We start from the raw sequence: 23,012 nt of genomic DNA, 5'->3' as shown, positions 1-23,012 counted from the left end.
ATGCGTTTAGGGCAACATGTCGGCAGTGTATCCTCTACAGAGATGACTTGTGTCGATTGAAGCCCAAGCCCATAACCTTCGTCGTCGTCCCACATGAATTTCTGCGCACACCCCTCCCCCTTGAGAATCCTACAGATTTACGGCTGTGACTCCGACTAATGTGACGGCCAATGGGTAGTGGTTCTGCATCAGACTGCAACTCACGAGTGAATCTGCAGCCTGCTAGCGAGTCTTCGTATCCCCCGACTTTACGGTGGAAACTGGCTCCCGATGCTTCCCGATGCTCGAGCAAGGCCACTACCTGTTGCATCACTCTACGGGCTGTCACTCTACCACCAGTAAGCAAGACGTTGACCTTAATGCCCAGACAAATTCGTTTCAGAAGCTGTTCTGAAACACATGATGGACTTCGAAAGCAAACTTTAAGCAGAACGGTTGAGGATTTTTAACGTCGCACTATTGGTCGCAAAGACTTAAAGCGATGGGACTTCTACGAATTTAGTGAACTTAGAAACATTTAAAGTACTACCAATTCGGAGATCTCTAATTGACAGACACAATGACAGTTTGACAGTTAGGTTCAGACCACTACCCTTCGCTAAATGATAGTGACAGTTCGTTGCTAATGACAAATCGAAGATTCTTACTTATATGTCCAGAACTATGATTTTTTTTTGTTTATATCATAATTTTGGACATGCGTCATTGGTAGTTTTCACTGTATGTCATTGATAAAACCGGAAAACGGAAAAAAAGATGAATACACAAGCACACAGAAAGCAAGCCAATAATCAAAATGTTAAATGTAAAGGCAGCACTAAATTCTTTGGAAGAAATTAATTAAAACAATGTCACAGCACAGAAGAACATAGCGGGCTAACAACGACGAGATACTAAGTCAGCTACGACTGTGCCGGTGTTTAACGTTCTGGATTTGATGGCAACTACTTCCTTGAAAGGTTGGATCACCACCAACACGAGCTCCAAAGAGCCATCTCAACGTGACTTGGGAGGTGTTTGAGGAGGAGCTACAGTGAGAGGCTGAGACGAACCATTCCAGCATTATTGCCCCCCCCCCCCCCCCCCTTAGACGTTCAGCTAACCTCTGGTCGACTCAAAGGAATCCCCATCCTAAGAGTAATACGGGGTGCTTAACCAAGTCAATCACACGTCTGGGACCACTTAGACAACCCAGAAAGTCTGTGGTCTGGCTGAAGTGCATCCAACCTATAATAGCAATGAAGTGTGAATCTTCGCCGTGAGGCCTGGGCTGCTAGAGAACACCTCAGCGGGAAATGTCAGGACCAACAAGTGTCGCCCCGCACTGCTGCCTAGATTTTCTTGCATTTGTGGACTTGTACGGCCTGTTAGCCCGTAAACTAGATTATTGGTAACTGCCGCGCTCTGAGACACAGGAGACACCTTGGGAACTGGTCCCGTATGGCACGCCCTTCGTATACTCCACCGGCTCCAGTAGCGCAGAGCTTACAGCATTCTTTCACGCCTGGTTGCATCCGTATCCACGGCAGAAGCCACAGCAGAATCCACACCCATACTAGCCTTTCCCATTACGCCGTTGGTTCAAGATGAGTCAAGGCCTTAGGAACCCAACAGCCTGAGGGGTCCAGCAGTACTGCCCCCCCCCCCCCCCAGGTAAAGTTTCCGAGCCATCTGCACCTGCCTAGAAATAGGACTTTTACACCTCACCAGATACTTCTTTTCAACATCTTAGGATGTTGTGGGACGGGTAATTTCCTGTAGAGCTCACTTTTGGTAAATACCCTTGGTACCACGAGGCGGTTAGTGAGTTGACTCTGTGCACTCTTTAAATGACCCTGTTGGAGTCTGTCTCGGATACTAGAGCCGGCAATAGAGGTAATGGAGACAACTCAAAAGCCAGACACCGTCTCACGCAGGAGTCAAGGACCACTCCCAAGCCAATGATGAGACAACTTATTCTAACTAGGCAATATAATTTATTTATTCTAATTCCTGGTAATTTAAACGACACAGTGGAAAATGTTTTGTCTTGGGAAGTTTACTGTGTTTGTCCGTGCTGTCGTCGTTACGTTATCAGACTACGTGTTTAATTTCATTGCTGGGTTCCACGTGCGTCGTTGTGCTGTCGTTATTCTGTCCAGATTATTGTCTGGTTAGTACCATCGTTGGGTTCCTCTTTCTGTCGCTGTGTTGTCCGAATATGTTGTTTGTCTGTATTTTGCTGTTTCTGTTGCAACTGTCTCGTCGATGTCACCCCACCTGTGTTCGGTTGTTCTGTGATATTATTCTGATAAATTCCTTCAAAGGAATTATCTGTTCTGTCTTTACATTTAACATTGATTGATTTTGGCTTGTTTTCTGTGTACGTGCATTCTTATTTATTTGCCCGTTTTCGGGGTTTCTCTATGGCATACAATGCAAACTAGCATTGGGGAATGTCCCAAATTATGATTTAAATCAATATTCTTACAGCAAGAATCGTTCAAAGAATTATGATAATTGCTCAGACAGCATGTTTAACTGGCTCAGGGATGTAAAGAGTGTGTCCAAATAACTGTAGTTCAGTCATCAATACGAAGCAGATGAGTGTCTACTTTTATACCGAATGAATCCGCATAGTAAACTTGGCTCTAGTTTTCACTCAGGACTTTACATTGAGACAAATTTGATATAAAAAAATCATTTGCTGAAATATTAGCAACACCGAGTGTGCTCGTAATCAGTTAAGTATCAATACAGAATGCAATTCTTTTGACAACAATTTAAAAGAAAAAAAGAGATTCATTTTGTTAAATTAATACATTATAATAATTAGAATTTGATATTTTCATCATCTAAATGGCACCTTTTTTTACAAAGCACACACATTAGTAATAAATCTGATAAAATAACACAAATGTAGCAGAATATGTGCTTGGCAGTTTATAAAATACCATAACTACGCTTGTAATAAAACCAAATAAAAAATCCTTAAACACGTTACTGTAAAATAAAAATCAGCAAAAAATGCTTTTTGTGTGTGTGTGTAATTTAATAAAATTGAACACCCAAGTGTCTGTATTTACGAACACAAAACTATGCCATATATTAAATAATTAATTTTCAGTATGAAAAATAGTTAAGAGCAACGAAGGATTACTATTTCTCCCCCTTAAAAAAATGAAATTGATAAAAAATATATGACTAAGTTTGAATAGTGATCATATAAAACCTACCAACTGATTTTAGTATTTCTTATCCATAATATAAAAAAGAACTATTTTAAAAGTAGATTTTGAAAGCTATGCATTAAGAAGTTGGGGCTTCATCCAAAAATGTTAAAGTACCTACGCTCTATGCTACCATGTTATGTCTTAGCCATGTAACAATCCTCATTAAAATATACTAGCCAGATACCCCCAAGAGGAGGCACTAAGGTAACTTTACCACTGACTTAACAAAAATGTGTGAGAAGCAGTACTGCATACACGTTAATTGAAGCCACACATTTGAACATAAATAGTAGCAGAACTTCGAACTAGCTGAATATAAGCCCACAGTATTGTAGTTCAGTATAACATACAACATGCAGGCTAACCAAATGCAAAACAGTAAAAATCATCTTTTACGGAACATACACCATAGTCTTATAAAATGGTAACTGTATTTTAATGTTATGGTTAGCTGTTAGTACGATTTTCACAAAAAAAAAAAAAAACAAATTCTGAAATTTCTTAGGTAACAACACTAATACATTCTGACATAATAAAAGTCAGGAACTAATACAAGACAAACATAATACACCTGAAAATATGGCACAATGGCTAAGAATAGCCATATAATCCTTTATTATTTAACTTCTTACACCCATTTCTGTTTCAGCAGTGAATAAACAATATATTCTACAATACTGATAGCCTTGTATAGTTCCAGCACTTTTACAATTTACCAATCAAAATGCTAGCGAAAATACTGAAAATGTATATTTTCCTTTGTATTGGGAAAAATATTTATTTGTACCTGTATTTACAATACGTAATTCTATGTATCACCAGTCATACATGAATAGTTGAACCTTAAACTCTTTTTAGAATGGTAAAGTAAGTTTTACAAAGAATGGCTGCATCCGAATACTAGCCTAATGAATCCCTTAGTTAAGTGGACGCTGTGATCTTTACGGTGCTTCCCAGTTCTCAAAAGGGATGCCTAGCGACACTCGCTTATACTGATGCGTCCCTACGTCCATTAGCTTCGGAATAGTGTTTTATTTTGTTTGTATATAACATTGCTTCAGATTTTTTGGCATTAGGTTTTTTTAAAACGAACGATAATAAGAGTAAATGTAACTTAAATACAGAGAAATAAAAACGTTAAGGAAAATTACCAAAAGGTGAATTTAAACATAGAGAGGTATTTAGTATTTACATATTCATAACAAAATTTTCATTTTGATAGTTAGAATTTAAAACTATCACGCTACGTTCAAATTGATCGTTATTTACGTTTGCTGAAAATTCGTAATATTTCACGACTGAAAATGGCTGCGTGCACATCAGCACGGTCAACTGTCAACAGGCAGTGCCAGCATTAAAAGTATTCGGATATCATCCAGCCCTCAGAAATGCGTCCTTTACATCGAGGTTGCGTTTGCTAAGGGACGCAGGGATGTGTGAGTGCCATGGACGCATCCATATGCATTCGGATGCAGACAAAGAATACAAGTCACAAGTCACACGCCACAGTGCATGGCTGGCAACATTGTAGAGGTTATTAAATAACCTAGCAATTTGTACGCCCGTGTCCGGACGCGGTGAGTGGCTGAAATCTCGTGAAAAATTACACTGAAAAAAACACGGCGTCGAAATTACAACTTCGGAATATAATAACTGTAAAGGGGTGCCAGTTGTGATCAAAACGCACATGTGTCATTCCATAAAACAGCTCATTTGAAACTATTATTTTTAAAATTCAGTTTTAAGATTGTTTGACAACGCGGTCACACAAGATACGCAATAATTTCACGTTATTTTTGACTACCGAACTGGAATTAAAACAGCTCTTTAAAGGCTCTCTCTCAGACTACATTGGTTATTTCATTTTCTTGCCAATACAATCACGTGAAAGGTATTCCTGGAAATTTATAACCATAGCTCTTTTTTTTTTGCATTTTATGTTGCGTCTTAAATTTTCTAAACATATATTTGATAAATATTATCTAATGTCGGTTTATAATTATGATCAAGCACATGACCTTTCACAGCTAGACAATGAAGTTGAGCAAAATACCTAGTGAGAAATTGTGCGAGACAACAGCAAATGAAGAGCGCCATCGTGATAGATTCACAGGGAAGCACTGACAAGTAAATGATAATAACCAGCTCGGTGTGTCGACCGAAGGCATGCGCTAGACCAGAGGTGACAAACCAATAATTGCCCGCTGGCGATTCTCAGCCCTTGGACAGTTAATCCGCAACACTAGTAGGAACTCACCATTCGACTGACGGGAAATTTTTTAATCCAACAAGATAACACATTTTAATTTCTATAGCTGAAAAGGGAAGCTATGATTCCACTGGTAAACTGTTCATTTGATTGTAGTTAAGACCTTAAGACCTTTCCGAAAATAAAATGGGATAAAAACTGGGGGAATTGGGGAAATGAGAACTAGCGATCCTATAGCAACTCAAATACAAAAAAAAAAATTGGAGTTTGAAAAAAAATCACTCACTCCAGGCCGCACTTAACCTCCTAAGTTACACGTAGTTCAATTTAAAAAAAAATCTATTATATAACATTTTTTGTTACTACATAATTTTAGCTTAAAAATTACATTTACCACAGTAGTACATAAAAATGTAAAGTAAAATATATCTACAACAATACATTCAATTAATTACAAAGATCAGGTGCGGACTAAAGTAAATATTTTTTATTCCTCCAGTTTTTCTTTTTTGCTCTCAGAGTTGTCTACAAATACTTGACGAATAAATTTTAGATCATTTCCAAGGTCTATCCACTATTTTATTCAACTCAATTTTTATAGCACATGGTCATTTTTGTATGTAATAAGAGAAATAAAACATAATATGAAATGGATATGCTATTGCAAAAACATGTCTATTTTTACGTTAGAAAGCTAAACACGTTTCCAGAGATAATTTCGACATGATTTAAGTAGACAGTCTCAACATATTTGAATTAGGCTGTTGTAAAAGTCCATATCCCCACCTTTTTTTAACTACCTTAATTAATAGTCTGACTGCACTATAATGACTAAGACTAGTGTCCGCTGTGAAAAGGCCATCTTTATTTCGCTTCTGTTCCCTCACATAACCAAATACATTTTAAACGGCCACATCTTCGGAGGAATGTCGTATTTTTTTTGGCTCCTTCGGCAAATGTAATTTGAAAGAAATACGGCTTTTTACAACGGACCTATTCATTATATTTAATGTGCAACTATAAACTGAAACCAGGTTTAAAAAATCAAATTAAAGTTATCAAAACGCTGCTGGAAATTAAACTTTTGTGACTTCCACTACCGTTACCGTTTATTTAGGGACTTTTTAGTGACGAGCCAAGCCCTTCAGTTCCGTTACATTTTCGTGACATTCGTGACTTCTATGTGACCTGCAGACACTCTGGTAGTGGAAGTTTATGGGAAAGTTGGAGGATGAAAAGGGGGTTGTCTATTGGCATAATCGTCTCTCCCATAAAATATCACTGGTCATGAAATAAATCTGGATCTCAATCTAGTAATGCGTGTCTTTGAGACGTTGGGCGAATACTAACCACGTTGTCCAAACAGTTTTTAAAACATCCGAGAGTCAACGGAATTTACACAAACGTATTTAACGATTTCGTATCAGGTACCTGTATATCATTAAGGCGTAACGTTTACCGCGTTACTCTAGCTTCCGGGAGGCAACGGGCGAACACTGCCGGAGCTACAGGACGTAATCTTCACTGCAAAGCATTGCAATACACACTACTTAACACCAACATTTCACGGATTCTCCAGCTGTGAAGAAACATTGCGGGTGCCAGTCTCTCTCTCGATCTCTCAGACAAATGAAGATGGCGAGAGAGTGCTCTCTCTGACGCAGTTCTTACATCAAAACGAGGGCGATAACACGAGAGACACGGACTCCTTCGTTGGACCACGTTGCGGACCGTACAGAAAATAATGACCTACGGAAGGAGGCTGAGTCAGAGGCTGTGCTATTGCTCTTTCGCGCGCTTGAGGACAAATGAAGGTCCGAGAGAGTGTTATCTATGATGTAGGCAAGGTTTCCATCGCTGGTCCATGTTGCGGACCGCATAGAGAACTCTAACCCGTGGAAGGAGGCTGGGTCAGAGGCTCTGCTCTTGCTCTTTCGCGCACTCTCGGACAGGTGAGATCTCTACATCTCTATGATGTAGGCCAAGTGAGACAAGTTTCCATCGTTGGTCGATGTTGCGGACCGCACAGAGAACTCTAACCCGTGGAGGGAGGCTGGGTCAGAAGCTGTGCTCTTGCTCTTTCGCAAGTGAGACAAGGGATCCCACCGCTGGTCCACGTTGCGGACCGCACAGAGAACTGGGTCAGAGGCTGTGCTCGAAGCTCGCCACGCGCAGACTCACCTGGCTGAGCGGCCGGATGCGGTCGTGGATGCTCTTCTCCGCCTGCAGCGCCGACGGCGGCGGGTGGTCGGGCGTGGGCGGCTGGCGGTAGTGCGTGGGGCTGGTGGGGGCGGCCGCCTCCTCGTGCAGGGGGCGGCCCGCCGCCGCGCCGTCCAGCAGGCTCTCGCGCGACGACCGGAGCGTGATGTGCGCGCTCGACACGAAGGTGGACGACGCGTCGTCGGCGTCGTGTTCGTCGTCGTCGACGGCGACGTTCTCGTAGGCGGCGCGGTCGCTGCAACCGCGCCGCAGCTTGCGCCGCGGGTTCTGCGTCCTCAGGGGCACGTTCTCGTACATGCAGGTGATGGCGACCGGCTGCGCGGACGGCGGCCTCATGTCCACGTACTGGTCCACGCTGCGGCCCAGCCGGGCCAGCGGCCTCGCGGCGTCCCCCGGGTCGCACTGGCTGCGCACGCCGCTGCGCGCCAGGAACAGGTACTCGTAGGCGCCGCCCCCGCCGCCGCCGCCGCCGTCCGCCGACGCCGTCATGCAGGGCTGCGCGTGCGTCGGCGACACGGACAGGTTGCGTCGCGGCGGCTTCTTCGGCGGCGTCGGCTGCAACAGCACGAGGAGGTCCATAGGTCACAACCCTTCCCGCCCCCGGAGCACTCCCGTTCCAACCACCAATGCATGCTTCCCTTAAGCGCGCCCTTCCTCCGAGTTTTACATTCTGAAAATGGAACAAGTGAAAAAAAAAAAAAAAAAAAAACACCACAGATAAGTGAATTTTCTGATATGTTTTGCAGTACTTTTTAAAAAGGTCATTTTCAACATGTAGGAGCAGGATATATCCATCATAAAGTAACGCTATTTTTTTTTCTTCGGTACGCCTGTACTTTCGGCGAAGATACTGGCGCTACGGATGTAGGTATGCATCAAATGAATGTACAACTGAAATAGGGTTGAAAACCAAGTAGATTCCGAGGTCATCAGAAATTGTTTGCAGAGTGAAAAGGTTAGATGGAGCTCAACGACAAAGGCAATTGGTGTATGTGGATGTACAAGGGTTGAAGATAACCCGAAACAAACCCACAGGTCTACTCTCAAAAAAAAAAAAACAGGTTACTGTCCCGCAAATGAATTGGAGCCCACATCATCTGTATATGTGGTAAGTGACCAGATCGCGTAACCGCATGGCGGATGTTGCCATCAGCAATCCGTTAATGTTTCTTCTCATCCGTTCACCACTAACCTGCCCTTTAAGATAGCTTTAGAACACTGGAAGCTGAAGATTTGCTCATGGAAAAAAAATCTATATTTTTAGTATTTGGTATGTTTTGCTTCAATAAATTTAGTGACTTAAAAAAATCCAAATAAGGAGCTCCGTTCGCTTTGCGTTTTTTTTATGAATGAAGTTATAAACATGTTATATCGGTTAAAACATTGCAAAAGTTGAACGATTTTTTACGTGACAACGTCTAATAAATCGATGAACACCGGCTGCATGCACGAAAAAGTGTCTCGTAACGCACATTGTCCCGCTACGCAGTGTCCCGTTACGCTCATTGTACGCTTGCGCCGTATATATCTCTTTTCCACTCGATTGGAACAACCATCGATTTGACTTTTTCGAGGCACATTAAACTTGAAACACTCCCATTCGTTTCCTACTTTTCCTATCATCGTCCTATCCTTAACAGAATAACACAGATTGGAAGAAGTTAAATAGCAAACATGTATAAAAGTTATAGTTAAAATAATCTTTTCGTTAAAGTAATAAACATATTTGAATTAATGAGTGCAAATAAAAGTAAATTTATCAATTAAATTGTAGATTTCATTTCACTCCTTCTTTGGATACATACAAAATAGTGATAATTCAATAAAAATGATTCAATTTTATTCATAAAAGTATGCAATCATTTCATCAATGTTTTTGTTATGACGTTGTCACGTTAAACTATCGCCCGTAAACCGACTTTACAGACAACAAATTTGTTTACTTGAATCGTGTATTATACGAAGTAAGTGTAGCACAGCTTGATACAGGCTAGCAGCCGCCCTCACCGAGACCTTGCTGCCGGAGCCCGGGCTGTGCGCCGCCGCCATGGGCACGTAGAAGCCGGCGGCGGCGGCGGCGGCGGCGGCGTCGCTGCGGCCCGCGCTGGACGCGGTGGACGACACGCTCATCTGGTCCGCGTCCCGCTGGTTGCTGCTGTGGCGGCGCTGGCGGTCCGGCAGCAAGCCCGCCTTGCAGTCCGCGCCGCTGCAACACCGCGGGACCACCTCGCTGCAACCTCGCTCCCTCCTCCTCCCTCCTCCTCTCGGGCGGGGAGCTTTCAATACATATATACTGTATAGAAGTCGCGAGTGGATAGGATTTACTCTACGTTTTTCAGGAGCGTATGATGAGGCAGCTTGGGAACTTCACCGCTGCAGTGCGCTGCCGTAACGCCCTGTATCGTCTTAGTTGTTATTTACACGTTAGAGTGCAGCACTGTCGCCCGCTGTCATTCCCCGCACCCCCCACCCATCAGCTCAAGGTCGTTCAACGGGAGGGGGAAGGGGTGTTTGAAGAGTTCGACACTTGTCCGCTAGGGACCACCACGAGTCGATGCCCTAGAGATGGTGGCGATTGCGGCGGTGAATTAACCAACTACCTCAAACCGTATTAGAAATTTTAACCTGGGCTGGCGACTTCTATACAGTATATATATTCAAAGCGGGAAGCGAGGCACTGCCCACCCGGGTCGTTAACAGAACACCGAAATACCACAACGCCGAACGTACAATAACGCCGAATGCCAAATTGACCGCAACGCCGACAGCTAGAAAATTGCTGTGTACCACAACGCCGAAATACAGTAACGCCGAAAAATGTTGCTGCGTGGAGGGGGGTGGGGGCACAGGAGCAAAATGAAAAACAAACTGAATGAATTTGTGTGCTAACCTTACCCAACCTAACCTTCGTGGCAGTCCTGCAATGACATTTTTCGGGGTTAATGTATTTCGGCGGTGTGGTACACAGCAGTTTTTTAGCTGTCGGCGTTGTGGTCAATTTAACATTTCGGCGTTGTGGTGCGTCCCCTGCCCACCCTATAAGAGGGACAATTCTTTAGGTAAGATTAAACGAAACGCAGGAACGTAAAGGGTGTATGTCCCGTTTCTGGTCAATATTATTACGATTTATTAAAATGAAATAATAAATCGTCTTGAGCGAACTACTGGGTTTGTAAATGGATAGTCCAATTAAAGATTTTACTACGCAGTTTTAGTGATTGCAAATATTCACATCACTAACAAATAATCTTCTAAAAATGCCTAATAATCAATTACACTTAAAACTGTTTATCCCCCAGTCACTCGGTTCTCACACACCGCACACCTCCTGGGCCGCACCTCTGGCGCAACTCTCGCCGCAGCACCCCTCGTGGACCTCCGTCGCGGAACTCCGTCGTCGCCACTTCCCTTCGCCGAGGATCCGCTCGACGCTTCGCTCGGAACTTCGCTCGGGACTCTCACCACCCAACTATCGCCGAGAACTGAACTCGCCCAGGAACTCCGCCGGACCCGCGACACTATCGCCCGGATCAACTCCACTCCCAACTCACTCTGAGGCCGGCGTCCTGGGCTTACATAAGCCCAGGCGCCACTTCTAGAAGTCGCGAGCGCGGCTGGGGCCAGTCGCGTCATTCCGCGCATACCCGATGCAAGAAATCTCGAGGCACGCGTCGGCGTCTCGCGTGGCGACCCGCGGAACTCCCCAGCTGTCAGGTGTCAGATAACGGCATCGAGACAGAGCGCCGCGCGGGGAGTGTTGGGCAGGAGGGAGGGGAAGCAGAGACCCTTGTAATCCACTAGGCGCGCGCGGCACGTCTCACGTTGCGGCGGTCTCGTGACATCAGTGGCCGTGCGGGACCGCCAGCCAGCTCCGAACCTGCGCGCGCCGCGGCCCTGCTCGCGTTAGTAACAATATTATTATTTTAAGTTTAATATGGTTAAACTTGTAGGCTTTTTGAGTGGCCGAACTTCAAAATAATAAAAAAAAAATTAACTGTGTATACTTTTTTTGTATCATTAGCTGGAAAAAGGCATAATTTTTTTTTTTTTACTTTTGTGCAGTGTAGATAAAAAAATAACTCAGAATTTTTGTGTTTTAACGCTATGCTGGTGGCAACAACGTGGCATTCCTTAAAATTACTTCAGAAAAACGAAGTTTTATATTCAATTTTATTCTCTTTATTCATACCGCACAAAAACGGTAAAAATGAAACATAGTCAGCTAAATATGCAAAAACGTATGCGATGTATATTTTCATTTTATGAAAGTTTAGCCACTCAATACGTCATCAAGTTTTACCTTGTTAAACGTAAGAATAAAATGACGACCTGGAACGGGACATACGCCCTTAACTCTCCCGCCTCCTGGCCACAAATAATACGGTAAGTACGGAGCTTCCGAAAGAACTACGCCATTTGAAAAATGCTTAACACACCAGAGGGATGTCTGCTCACGAGAAGCATTTAGGAATACGCCGAAGGCGGGACCAGTGTTTCTGTTACCGTATTATTTAAAAAAAAAAAAAAAAAAAAAAAAAAAAAAAAAAAAAAAAAAGAGTGAAAATGTCTGACACTCGTGTTTTCAAAATAATTATTGGACGTGAAACATGCGGTGCAGATTCTTAAAAGCGAGAAAGGGACTAGTATTACAGCTTTATCTTCGTTTCTCCGCCATATAATGTCACGGTCATCGTTCAGATCTCACGTTTGCCCTGTGCACGACGAGAAGACTGCGCGCCAGTCCACAGCCTTGCGCTTAAAGGCGATACCGCGCTAGAAGAACCAGCGAGCGTCGCACTTATCATCCCGCCTCACCAGGGGCAGCTTCAGAGAAGGACCCCGCGCCAGCCCTTTTCATTTTATTTTATTTACTTTCATTGTACGACTAGTTTTCTGTGGAAAACTAGGGCATTAAAGAAAGGAAAAAGGAGGTCTTAAATTTGTCATTAACGTGTACTTTAAATCCCTTTCGATTTAAATTGTTTGTTTCGTGTTTTTGTACAAAAGCTTTTCACAAATTTTTCATACAAATAGTGACCCGATTGGCCTTTATAAATCCACCACGAGTATAATTTACCCGGAAATAATATCAAAATTTATCAAAATAAATTAGTAAAACCATCGTAGGAATTCAAAGTCAAGTTTGGAATAACAATTTGTATTTTTTTGAAAATATTATTTCGATACGTTGATGGAGGGATCCAGAAAACCCACAGAATCCCCGAAAAGACACTTCTCCCAATTATTAGGACCCCGCAAAAGTAAATGGCCCCGCAAATTCTCGAAACGCCACTGCGTCCCACTGACACAACTACACACTTGACTATGCGGGCTTCTTCTTAGCTTCCACAGAGCAACCAAGTAACGAGCAGTTTCCGCCACTCAACAGCTCTTATTCCTTGCATCATTTGGAGCAATTTGTGTCATCTTACCGTGGGTCATGAGCGACCATTTCAATGGAAATAGACTGAAACATTTCTGAACATCTTCAGCAAAAATTTTTACACGCGATTATGGTTTTCAAACTCTAAACAATGCGGTCTCATAAAACATAGCTGTATTTAGAAGTGCACTGCTGTTCCTACAATGAGCAAAGCTGCAACTAAGTGCAGGTCTAAGAGGTCTGAAGTGGCAAAATTGGAGTCTTTAGAATACTGATACCAACTAGCTATTGCAAAAAAAAATTGTCTTCTCGCTGCTAAATTTTTTTAAATCTATTTTGAAATATAATCGACCCGTAATTACAAACGCTAAACTAGACGGTGTTCATTATTAAACTATGACAACTTTTAACTAAATTTCCCATCCTGATGATTTAGTCATAACAATTCTGTTTTCAACCCGCCACGAAAATTTCCAGTTTGTTCTACAAGTTTCCCATATTGGTAACTCTGTCCTGGTAACCGTAACTTTCTATTTAACTCAACATTCTATATCACAAGGATTTGTGTAACATGGCTGTTCAAATCATCGCAAAAATGATTTTTGATACACAAATTGGACAGAGTTGTCAACAGCATTTAAATACACAACTTCAAATATGGTCGCTGTGTTTCGTTAATTTAGTGTTCTATTTTTTTATGTAAAGAAAGATACATATTTACATACATTTACATACATTTACGAAACAAGCACATATTTGTTCTCCAGAAATAGCAGGTTGAAAAACGAAGCAACAACTTACGTGTACCCAAAACGTGGCACTCGAAGACAACAAGACGGTGTGACCTAGCGGTTCCAGTATCTGACTACCTCCCTGACGATTATGGTTCGAATCCATTGTGACCACTTATTTTTTTTACTTCAAAGTTCAATTGCTAAAATGAAGGTTATATGACATAAACAAAACACTCTTATTAAATGCACACCATAATATATTTCTCAAATATAATACCACATGGCTGTCAAGGTTACTCATGTTTGGTGCACATTTGCGGGTGATAATTATAAAAACACGTAAAACCTATGCTCTATTCACCCACGCGCATTGTATAAATGTGACGGTATTGCACGAACAAGGAGATTAAATTAACATTTCTGAATGTGACTCGTGGTTCTATTAGTTTAACAGCTTACCAGACGTGTTTCCACACTTAAGTTCGCGCTCTCCCCCTAGCAAGCAGTGGAGGCTGGCGGCGTGTTGCAGACCGCGCCTGGCTTTCTGGCGACTGTACATCGCAAATTCTTTTTGTAAATGGAACATAAATATTCATGTAAAATCAAAGATATTTATAAATCTGTACATTTACATGAGAACAACTTCGTCACTACAAAAAAAGCGTCAGCAGTAACACTCAGTTCGGATTCACCCCCGGGTATTTATGCTCTGTGTTGTCCCAGTAGCCTACCTCCCAATAGATAGAGTTATTTGTAAACCGTTGTCTGAATAGATTTACAGTATTAACTGCGGACATTCATAAGCATAATAAAACAAAAAAAAGTCTAGTTGTTATATATTCGATTATCTTTGCCATGGTTTAATAAGTTACAATATCCTTCTTGTAGTATTACAAACTATATCTTGGCAACTGGTTTCAAACCGCATTTTTTTGTGAAAGCACAGAATTTTTTTTGTGCACGTCCTCGTCGCAAGCCACCACAAACGTAATCACAAGCCCGCAGTCACAAGCCCGTAGTCATAACCCCGCAGTCACCACCCCGCAGGTACAACCCCGAAGTCACAAGCCCAGTCATAACCCCGCAGGCACAAGCCCGAAGTCACAAGCCCGCAGTCACAAGTCCGCCGTCACAACCCCGCAGTCACAAGCCCACGGTCACAACCCCGCAGTCACAAGCCTACGGTCACAACCCCGCAGTCACAAGCCCACGGTCACAACCCCGCAGTCACAAGCCCACGGTCACAACCCCGCAGTCACAAGCCCACGGTCACAACCCCGGAGTCACAAGCCCACGGTCACAACCCCGCAGTCACAAGCTCGCAGTCACAACCCCGCAGTCACACGGACCGTTCCGAAGGCAAGCGGCGCCGGCGAGGCGATACGGGGGAGAGATAGGAATCGAAAGACGCCATCTTGGTTTTAACAATTTTCATGCGAAACCAATTTCCTATAGTTTGATTTTCAACATTTGACAAGGAACTTGCAGCCAAACGCCAGAAAACTGCAGTTTGACTACTAGTGCCTCGATGACAAAGAACAATAATGAGATATTAAAATCCCTTAGCATGGGCCAATTGTTGTGTGTATAACTAAATCTTGTTTATATGGTGCTTCAATAATACATGCGTCTATCATCAATATAAGTTTATTTATATTTACAACCATTATCAGCATCATTTCTTTACATACGAATCTTTACAATTTGGGTATAACCTTGCGGAAACGTTACTAACGTACATAGGGATTGGTTACAGTGTTCTCGTAAATATGTAAGCGTATATTTTACCTACACCGGCTATGCGCTAACGTCTGAGTAATAACGAAATAGCAAGCTAAATTAAATAGTGCTGGCGCACAACACGCAGTTGTAGAGAGCCGAACTAACAATATAAATTGCATACAAATAATGGCGGGCCCAACACTCAGCGATCGCCGTCACTATTACCAGCATTTACTTTGCAAAATGTTATGCCGCGGATTTACGGTTTCAAGATCTACGTAACACGAATCTAGGTTCGTGACGGTCAGAACGTATTCGGACAGCATGACGACGCTGAGTGTAGACGTAACTCGTTAGCGCTAACCGGCGGACTGTCCCCTTAGACCTACTGGGCAGACAGCAACTATAGCGAGCTGAGAGCCCGCTTAAATACTCTAAAAAGAACTAAAATCACAGGTGTCGCTAGTGTTGAATCTAGAGGGAAAAGAGGGGAAGGATGAGAGGCGGTGGAGGGGGAACAAGAGTGGGAGTAGGGAAAATGAAAGGAGGTGGCGCTGCATCGCGACTGACGGCGACTGAGCGCAGCTACTGCTGCAAATCATAGTGTATCTTTAAAAGTTAATAATTACCGATGGCTACTGCAAATAGTTTCCTACGTGAAGTCATTAGCGCACGGTATTAATTTTTTTTCTGGGAAAGCCTACAACTCTAATCAGAGACGTAGTTTCAGTGTTTTAACTGGAGTGGCAAGGGGTACCGGTGGTCTGGGGGATTGGTGAGGGGGGAGGGGGGGGCAAATGAATGCACCCACGTGTAAAGGGGAGTCCAGGGGATTTTTAAAAAACTAACATTAAATTGTTAGTTTTTTAAGCTTTTATAGACTACTGTCACCACAAATCACAAAATTATTGCTAACATTTTCTATTTACAATAAAAAGATTTAATGTTAATTACTTTAATTAAAATCCAAACCATTAGTAAAGTAGATATCATTTACACACAACTCAAGAGGATGCATATTTTTAATTCATTGAGTGTTCTGCCTGATCTTTGATCATGTAATTTATAAATTATTGAAATTTTTGATTAGAAATGGGGGGGGGGGGGGGGGGCTAAATACTAGGGCGGCAATGGCCACCCCTTACCACCCCCGATTTACGCCTATGGCCATAATAATACTATCAAAGACACTATGTAATGGTCTTTGTGAATCTTTTACTGTGATGTCTCTACATAAACGAATGAAAATTTTCCTTATGAAACAATAATATATTTTTGTAACAAACATCAAAGTTCAGAAATCAACATGACGTCATTCGATTCATCTCTCTCCCACTTAAGGGGCCCGCCTACCTGGGCACACATACGGTGTGCAGAGCTTCAGGAAAAACAACGCGATTTCAAAACTACTCAAGATATCCCAGTGGGGCCTATTTACGAATAGCGTTTAAGAGTTCGCTGAGGACCGAAAAGTACTTTTAATTTCGGATTAAGTTTTTAAACTGTATTTTTAGAAGCGTTAAAATGCCTAAAACGCGTGTTTTCAGAGTAATTTTTAGGCATAAAACAATCAGTACAGATTCTTGAAAGCACTTAAGGGGCTTGCATAACAACTTTATCTTCATTTCTCCGCCATATAATGTTACGGTCACCGCTCAAATTTCACAGTTATCCTGTGACGACGAGACGAATGCGCGCCAGTTCAGAGACTTACGCTTAGAGGCTATACCGCGCTGGAAGCACCAGCGAGCGTCGCGCTTATCATCCCGCCTCACTAACACACATACACCCCTGACGAGGCGGGCCCCTTAAGGGGCCTCCCTAGTAGCTTCAGAAGTTAGCGGAACACTATGTTTTTTAAATAATGATGGGACTTTATTGTTCGACACTACGAATATGAAATTTTTTCACCCACGAGAAGATACTACACGAATTGTCTGTATACGTTTACATTTTTGTTTTTTTCTATCAAAATATGAAATAAAAAATCACCAACTTGTCCAACTTTGGGGCCATTTTATACTGCTTAGGATAATGACAGAAAAAAAGTACAAGTTTAGCCAAAAAGATAATTTTTTTCTGAAGAAATTAATGTATTTAAAACATATAGTCATCGCTTTAAATTTCGAGATTTCTTTTCCGCAATTTCTGCAAATTCTGAAAGTTTTCCACAGTCTCGTGCTGCCGCTCAGCGAAGCCAGCTCGCAGCCCACAGCTCAGGTAGCGGGATGAGGGAACCAGTGCCCGGAGGGGAGGCAGGCTACCTGTGTGTGCGTGCGTGAGAGGGAGACAACCCACAACCGCAACGGTAAGATAATCCCGTGACAGAAAGAAATTCTCAGAATTGCTTTTAGTGTGCCTCGCCACAGTACCATGTGCTCGACTTACTCTGTGTGTATATTCGTGTATCTCTAAAACATCGCTTTTTTTTAAACTACTAATATCCTAAAGCTTACAATACTAGATCATGTATTACGAAATAAAGTATTGAAACTGATCAATCAACACATTGAAAGTTGTCATACAAACTATTTATTGGTGACTTTACAGTCTCGCTAGCTAATTCGACAAAATGTATATTTAACTTTTAACATGAAAATACACTTCAGTGTTTTCCTTCTATTTTTAATAAATATTCAAAAAACAATTATTATACTACCCAATATTTTTTTAAATTATTTTAGTTTTCCAAAATGATTTTACACATCTTACAACGCTCAAGAAAAATTTATACTGGTATTAACCAAATGGTTAACTATTTACAAAAGTTTTCATACTTAAAAATGTAGGTTTTATAAAATGAATCTTAAACTAAAAGAAAAATAATATTTTGAAAACTAAATGTCATTTTTCTATGCTTTTTGGTTAGATAGATATCTGATGGTCTTCTCTGTTTTAAAAATGTTCATGGAATGATAAATAAAAAATAAAAACTAGGGAAGTTCTATATTAAATAAGCTATTCAGAAGTATTTAAAATGTTCCTCCTGGCGCAGGAGTCACGAGGAGGATTGAAGATGAGGTCAGTGACCGATCGCTCACATATGTAATTATGGATGGTACGTTATTAATTACAAAATTCAAAAACCATTTTGAAGTTCAATAGTATAAATAGTGGCAATGTTTAATGAAGATTACGTAAATTTTCAGATAAATTATTTCTACAGCTCGATTAATTAATAAGGGCAGGAAATAAATTTTTTACAGCAATTATACAAAATTATTAAAATTTTACTAACCACAATTAATTTATCCAAAAACCAAAATTAAGTAAATATTGCCCATACATTACAACATCCACGAAAGAACCTTGAAAATTATTTTTGTTAGATGCATTATTTTGCATTCAAGTTCTTTTTGTTTAATACTTCACATACTTATAATTGTTACATATTTGGCACATGGTCCGTCACGCCCAATTAAAGGGCCTGAATAAATAGAACGCGTTTCTGATCACATTTTACGCCTGTTACTTTACCTGCAACCCGGAGCGGTGTGAAATAAATGATTGTACACTCGTGACGTTGGCAATCAACTTAAATATTTATGAGTTAAAAAAAAAAACATAACTATAACGGATAATCAAAAAAAATTACAAAATTTTGAAAGCTTGTTATGTTTTTATATAGTACACAAAGCAATTAAACCATAAATTATTTGTTGTTGAAAAAAAAAAATAATCCGTAATCTTTCATGCTTTTTTCCTTGATTTTTATTTCCAGATATTTTCGTTGTAGTAATACTTTTATATATATATATATATATATAGCAATCTAGAAAAAAATTAAGGTAGCCTTATTCCAAATTTGTTATGATAGACGTTAGTTAAATAAGAATATAAATTCGCTTTACAACCACAGCTTGTACACAAGTCGTAAAAAAACATGGGTTATACTTACAGGCCGTATTGAACTTAGTAGATTTATGACAAATACAACAGCACTTTTAAAGCAAGTAAAGTGTACCTATCAAGTAGCTTAGCATTACCCAAAGTGAATGTCGTGCTCCAGAAAATGTTCGAACTATGTAATATTTGTATCACTGTTGCGTTACAGACCTGCAACTTTTTTCAGTGCGCGATGTCACTCTTATGTAAATAAATATAGTTTAAAAAACTAAAGAAACATGCTTTTAAAGATTATCAAACTAAAAAGTAAAAAATAATTTTAAAATTTAATTTATGACAATAGTATATAAGCAATACTAGTATAAATGAGAAAAAAGCTTGAGGCGCTTTGTGCCATATTTTTTTTATATTAAGCGCCCCATGCTTTTTTCTCATTTATACTAGTATTGCTTATATACTATTGTCATAAATTAAATTTTAAAATTATTTTTTACTTTTTAGTTTGATAATCTTTAAAAGCATGTTTCTTTAGTTTTTTAAACTATATTTATTTTTAACTTTTTAGTTTGATATTCTTTAAAAGCATGTTTTTTTAGTTTTTTAAACTATATTTATTTTTAACTTTTTAGTTTGATATTCTTTAAAAGCATGTTTTTTTTTAGTTTTTTAAACTATATTTATGTATAATTATCATAGGGAAATGAGTTACCGACACTACCTATTACCATCTGAGATAACTATTTGGAGTTGCAACGTCACAAAGAAATGGTAAAGTCTCTCCGAATCATTTACAGTTAGATGTATGGATATAATCTTAGAATTTACCGGGAAAAAAAATTTTATTTGGCGTGGCCGGGAGTAGAACCCACGACCGCTGAATCCGAAAGCTGACGTCACAGAAGTCGCACGCCTTAGACCGCCCGGCTAACGAACGTAATGAAGTTGGAGGGACATTTTACAGTGATACGCCACTCACTCTTAGTCGAAAGAGTTACAGACGGACAGACAAACATACAGGTGAAGCTAATATAAAGCATGTAAATATGTCGTGTTTAGCGCAAACGTGTTCGAATGAATCCACATCGAGCTGCCAAAGAATACCCTATCGATGTCGGCAACATACATAAGTATACAAACCATCGTTTACAAGTGTATTCATACGGAAGTATATAACTGGCGGCGGGCCATGATGCAGTTTGTTCTTCGCGTACAGTCCACTGACGGGATAAGAAGAGTCAAAGATCTTATATGGCTATTCTGTAAACTTGTATGTCATTTCACTACCTGCTTTAGACAAACAACATCCATTACTTTCAGCTTTGGCTTGAAAATAATTACTCCGGCCGGCTTTCTTATAAGACATTTCAGCTCCTCGTGCGACTAGGGTGTATAATTTGTCCGCGGCCTTATCTTTGGGTGAAAGTTATTTGGAAGGGAAGTTGTGTTGGTAATGTTATTGTTCATCATGCATTACATAACAATTCGACTTAGATACGCACATGTGTTTTTGAAATATAGGCATGTTTAATAACTTGCAATACAAAGTACCTATGTGTTGAATTTCATGTATTGAATTTTTTTTTACATTATGTACGAACATAATAATCACAATATTTCATGAGAAATTTTTAACACTTTTTACAAAGCAATCTCTAATTTCTTCCACACCTCATGGTTAACCTTACTATTTTATTTCATGTTTCAGTTGATTTAAACTGTTTGGAATCATAATATGACGGACAATGAAGAATATTAGTTTCAGTAAATTTTATGAGAGGATTTACTTATTACATTAAATATACCTCAATTTTTACCTCAAAGTAAAAAGTTGCATATCATTAAATGATAAATATTTGTTTCCTATTTATATAGTTTATGAACATAACTTATTGTGATAATACCTATTAGTTAAATTGTGTTTTTTCAATACTCTCCTATTGCAGTAAAATTCTTGGGCAAATTGAATAGCATATAGTCGATCTTTAACATAAGCTTTTAGAATACATAAACGTAATAAATTATGTTCTCGTGATTTTAACAATTAAATATTTCTTCGCATGAAAAAATTTATTAACTAAAAAAATATTTCAGTAAATTTATACTCAAGGACTAAAAATGTTTATTTTAGTTTTAAAAAATATTGTATGTATGTATGTATACTTTTCTGAAAAAAAGTAGATTCAAGAAAACAAATCTTCTTCTTTTTTATTTTGATCTTGAACTTACTTGACAAGCAATATTGAACTTCAACTTTATACTTTCGGTATAGCACTTTTCGATTTATTCTTCTTCAAACGGGAATTAAAAGTAATGAATAAATAGCATTTTACTTTATAATTATTGCAGCCGTATACTGAAAAGTTAAACTTTCCTTTATTTGCATGACGCGGAACTCCTAACTAGACAAAACGTTTGTTATTTATTTTGAACGTTTTATTTATGTTTCCTTTCGAACTTAAATGAAACTCTTAACATTTAATTTCATCAAAAGTTATACAATATAAGTATCAAGTTAAAATATTTTTAAGTGAAGTTGTGGCTATTTTGTTGTTGAAAATGACACTCTGAAGTTTGAATGAAAGTGAGATATGATAAAATTATATTTGTAGTTAAAAACAGATAATTCATTTCAAATTCAATCTTTTGTACATGCATATTGCCAAATAAATTCGACAATATATTAAATTCTATGCATTTGAATCTATTCGTATATTCTGCAGCATTAATTCCTATAAGCAAATACTTATTACGTACAATGTACTTTTAGTCCTGTCGTATAGTTATACAAATTTTTTTATCAAAAGTATTGTTTCGTCTATGCGGTTATGGTTGAAAAAAAAAAGTAATTTATATTATTTTTAAATTCGGTTGTCAGTAACAACACGTATTATGTGTAATATAACATACATTATTCTGTTTATTAAAACGTTACTATCGATAACTCTATTTTAGATTTATCTGTCTATGTTATAGGTATTTCAACTTGATTCTTTTTCTTCGGCTTATGACAGCAGCAAATTTTGTTTTATCGCATATGTAATGTTTTTATGTTTTGCATATTATAATTAATGAGTTAGTATTTGTTAGCGGGTGTGGCTTTTTCACAAATGGACGCGTTCTTGGCGGCTAGCAGGTAGGACGCGTGTATTACGCAGGCTGGATAGGGAAGTACGACTGCGGGCGAGCTCCATGATAGAAGCAACGGGAGTAGTAGCACTCGGCTAATTGTATAGGTTGGGATAGCTGTGCGAATGGTAGAACAGACCACGGGTCTATGGTGAGGAAAAAGGTCCCAAGCTCGACATCCCGACGATGAGACCGTTTACGAACTGTCGATGGATCATCAGGAAAGTCAACAACTTGTAAAGAAACTTGAGTCCCTCTTTCAAAATTCAGTTTAATACCTGGAGATGACTATATTCGATGTTCTACCAAGCGAAGCAAACTCTTAATTCATTACTAGTTGATGTTTAATATTGTGACGCAAAATAAAATTGTGAATTAGCTTACTTTGCTCATGCCAGGTTTTACGAGTTTGGTCAAAGTTAATTAAATGAATAAAAATTGTGTCCCTTTGCTGCTGGCTACCCGCAAGAAATTACCATGGTGAATAATAGATAATAATTTTAAGTCGACATGGAATATTATATGATTTTTATGGGATTGTGTTTTGGTAATGGTGTGTG

General features: G+C 39.7%; 1 protein-coding gene across 1 annotated transcript in view; it reads right to left on the bottom strand.

Moving 5' to 3' along the window:
• The window catches only part of LOC134539392 (ankyrin repeat and sterile alpha motif domain-containing protein 1B), a 372,811-nt gene that overhangs the window by 188,062 nt on the left and 161,737 nt on the right, over nucleotides 1-23,012 (bottom strand). Inside the window, exons 8-9 of the mRNA XM_063381388.1 lie at nucleotides 9,649-9,847; nucleotides 7,603-8,196 (exon numbers count right to left, since the gene is read on the bottom strand). Coding sequence (XP_063237458.1) covers nucleotides 7,603-8,196; nucleotides 9,649-9,847 — 793 coding nt within the window. The remainder of the gene's footprint in view (nucleotides 1-7,602; nucleotides 8,197-9,648; nucleotides 9,848-23,012) is intronic.

The sequence above is a fragment of the Bacillus rossius genome, chromosome 15 (assembly GCF_032445375.1).
Source record: "Bacillus rossius redtenbacheri isolate Brsri chromosome 15, Brsri_v3, whole genome shotgun sequence".
Lineage (NCBI taxonomy): Eukaryota > Metazoa > Arthropoda > Insecta > Phasmatodea > Bacillidae > Bacillus > Bacillus rossius.
Note: the sequence above shows the minus strand (reverse complement) of the source record. Positions and strands in the feature narration are given on the sequence as shown.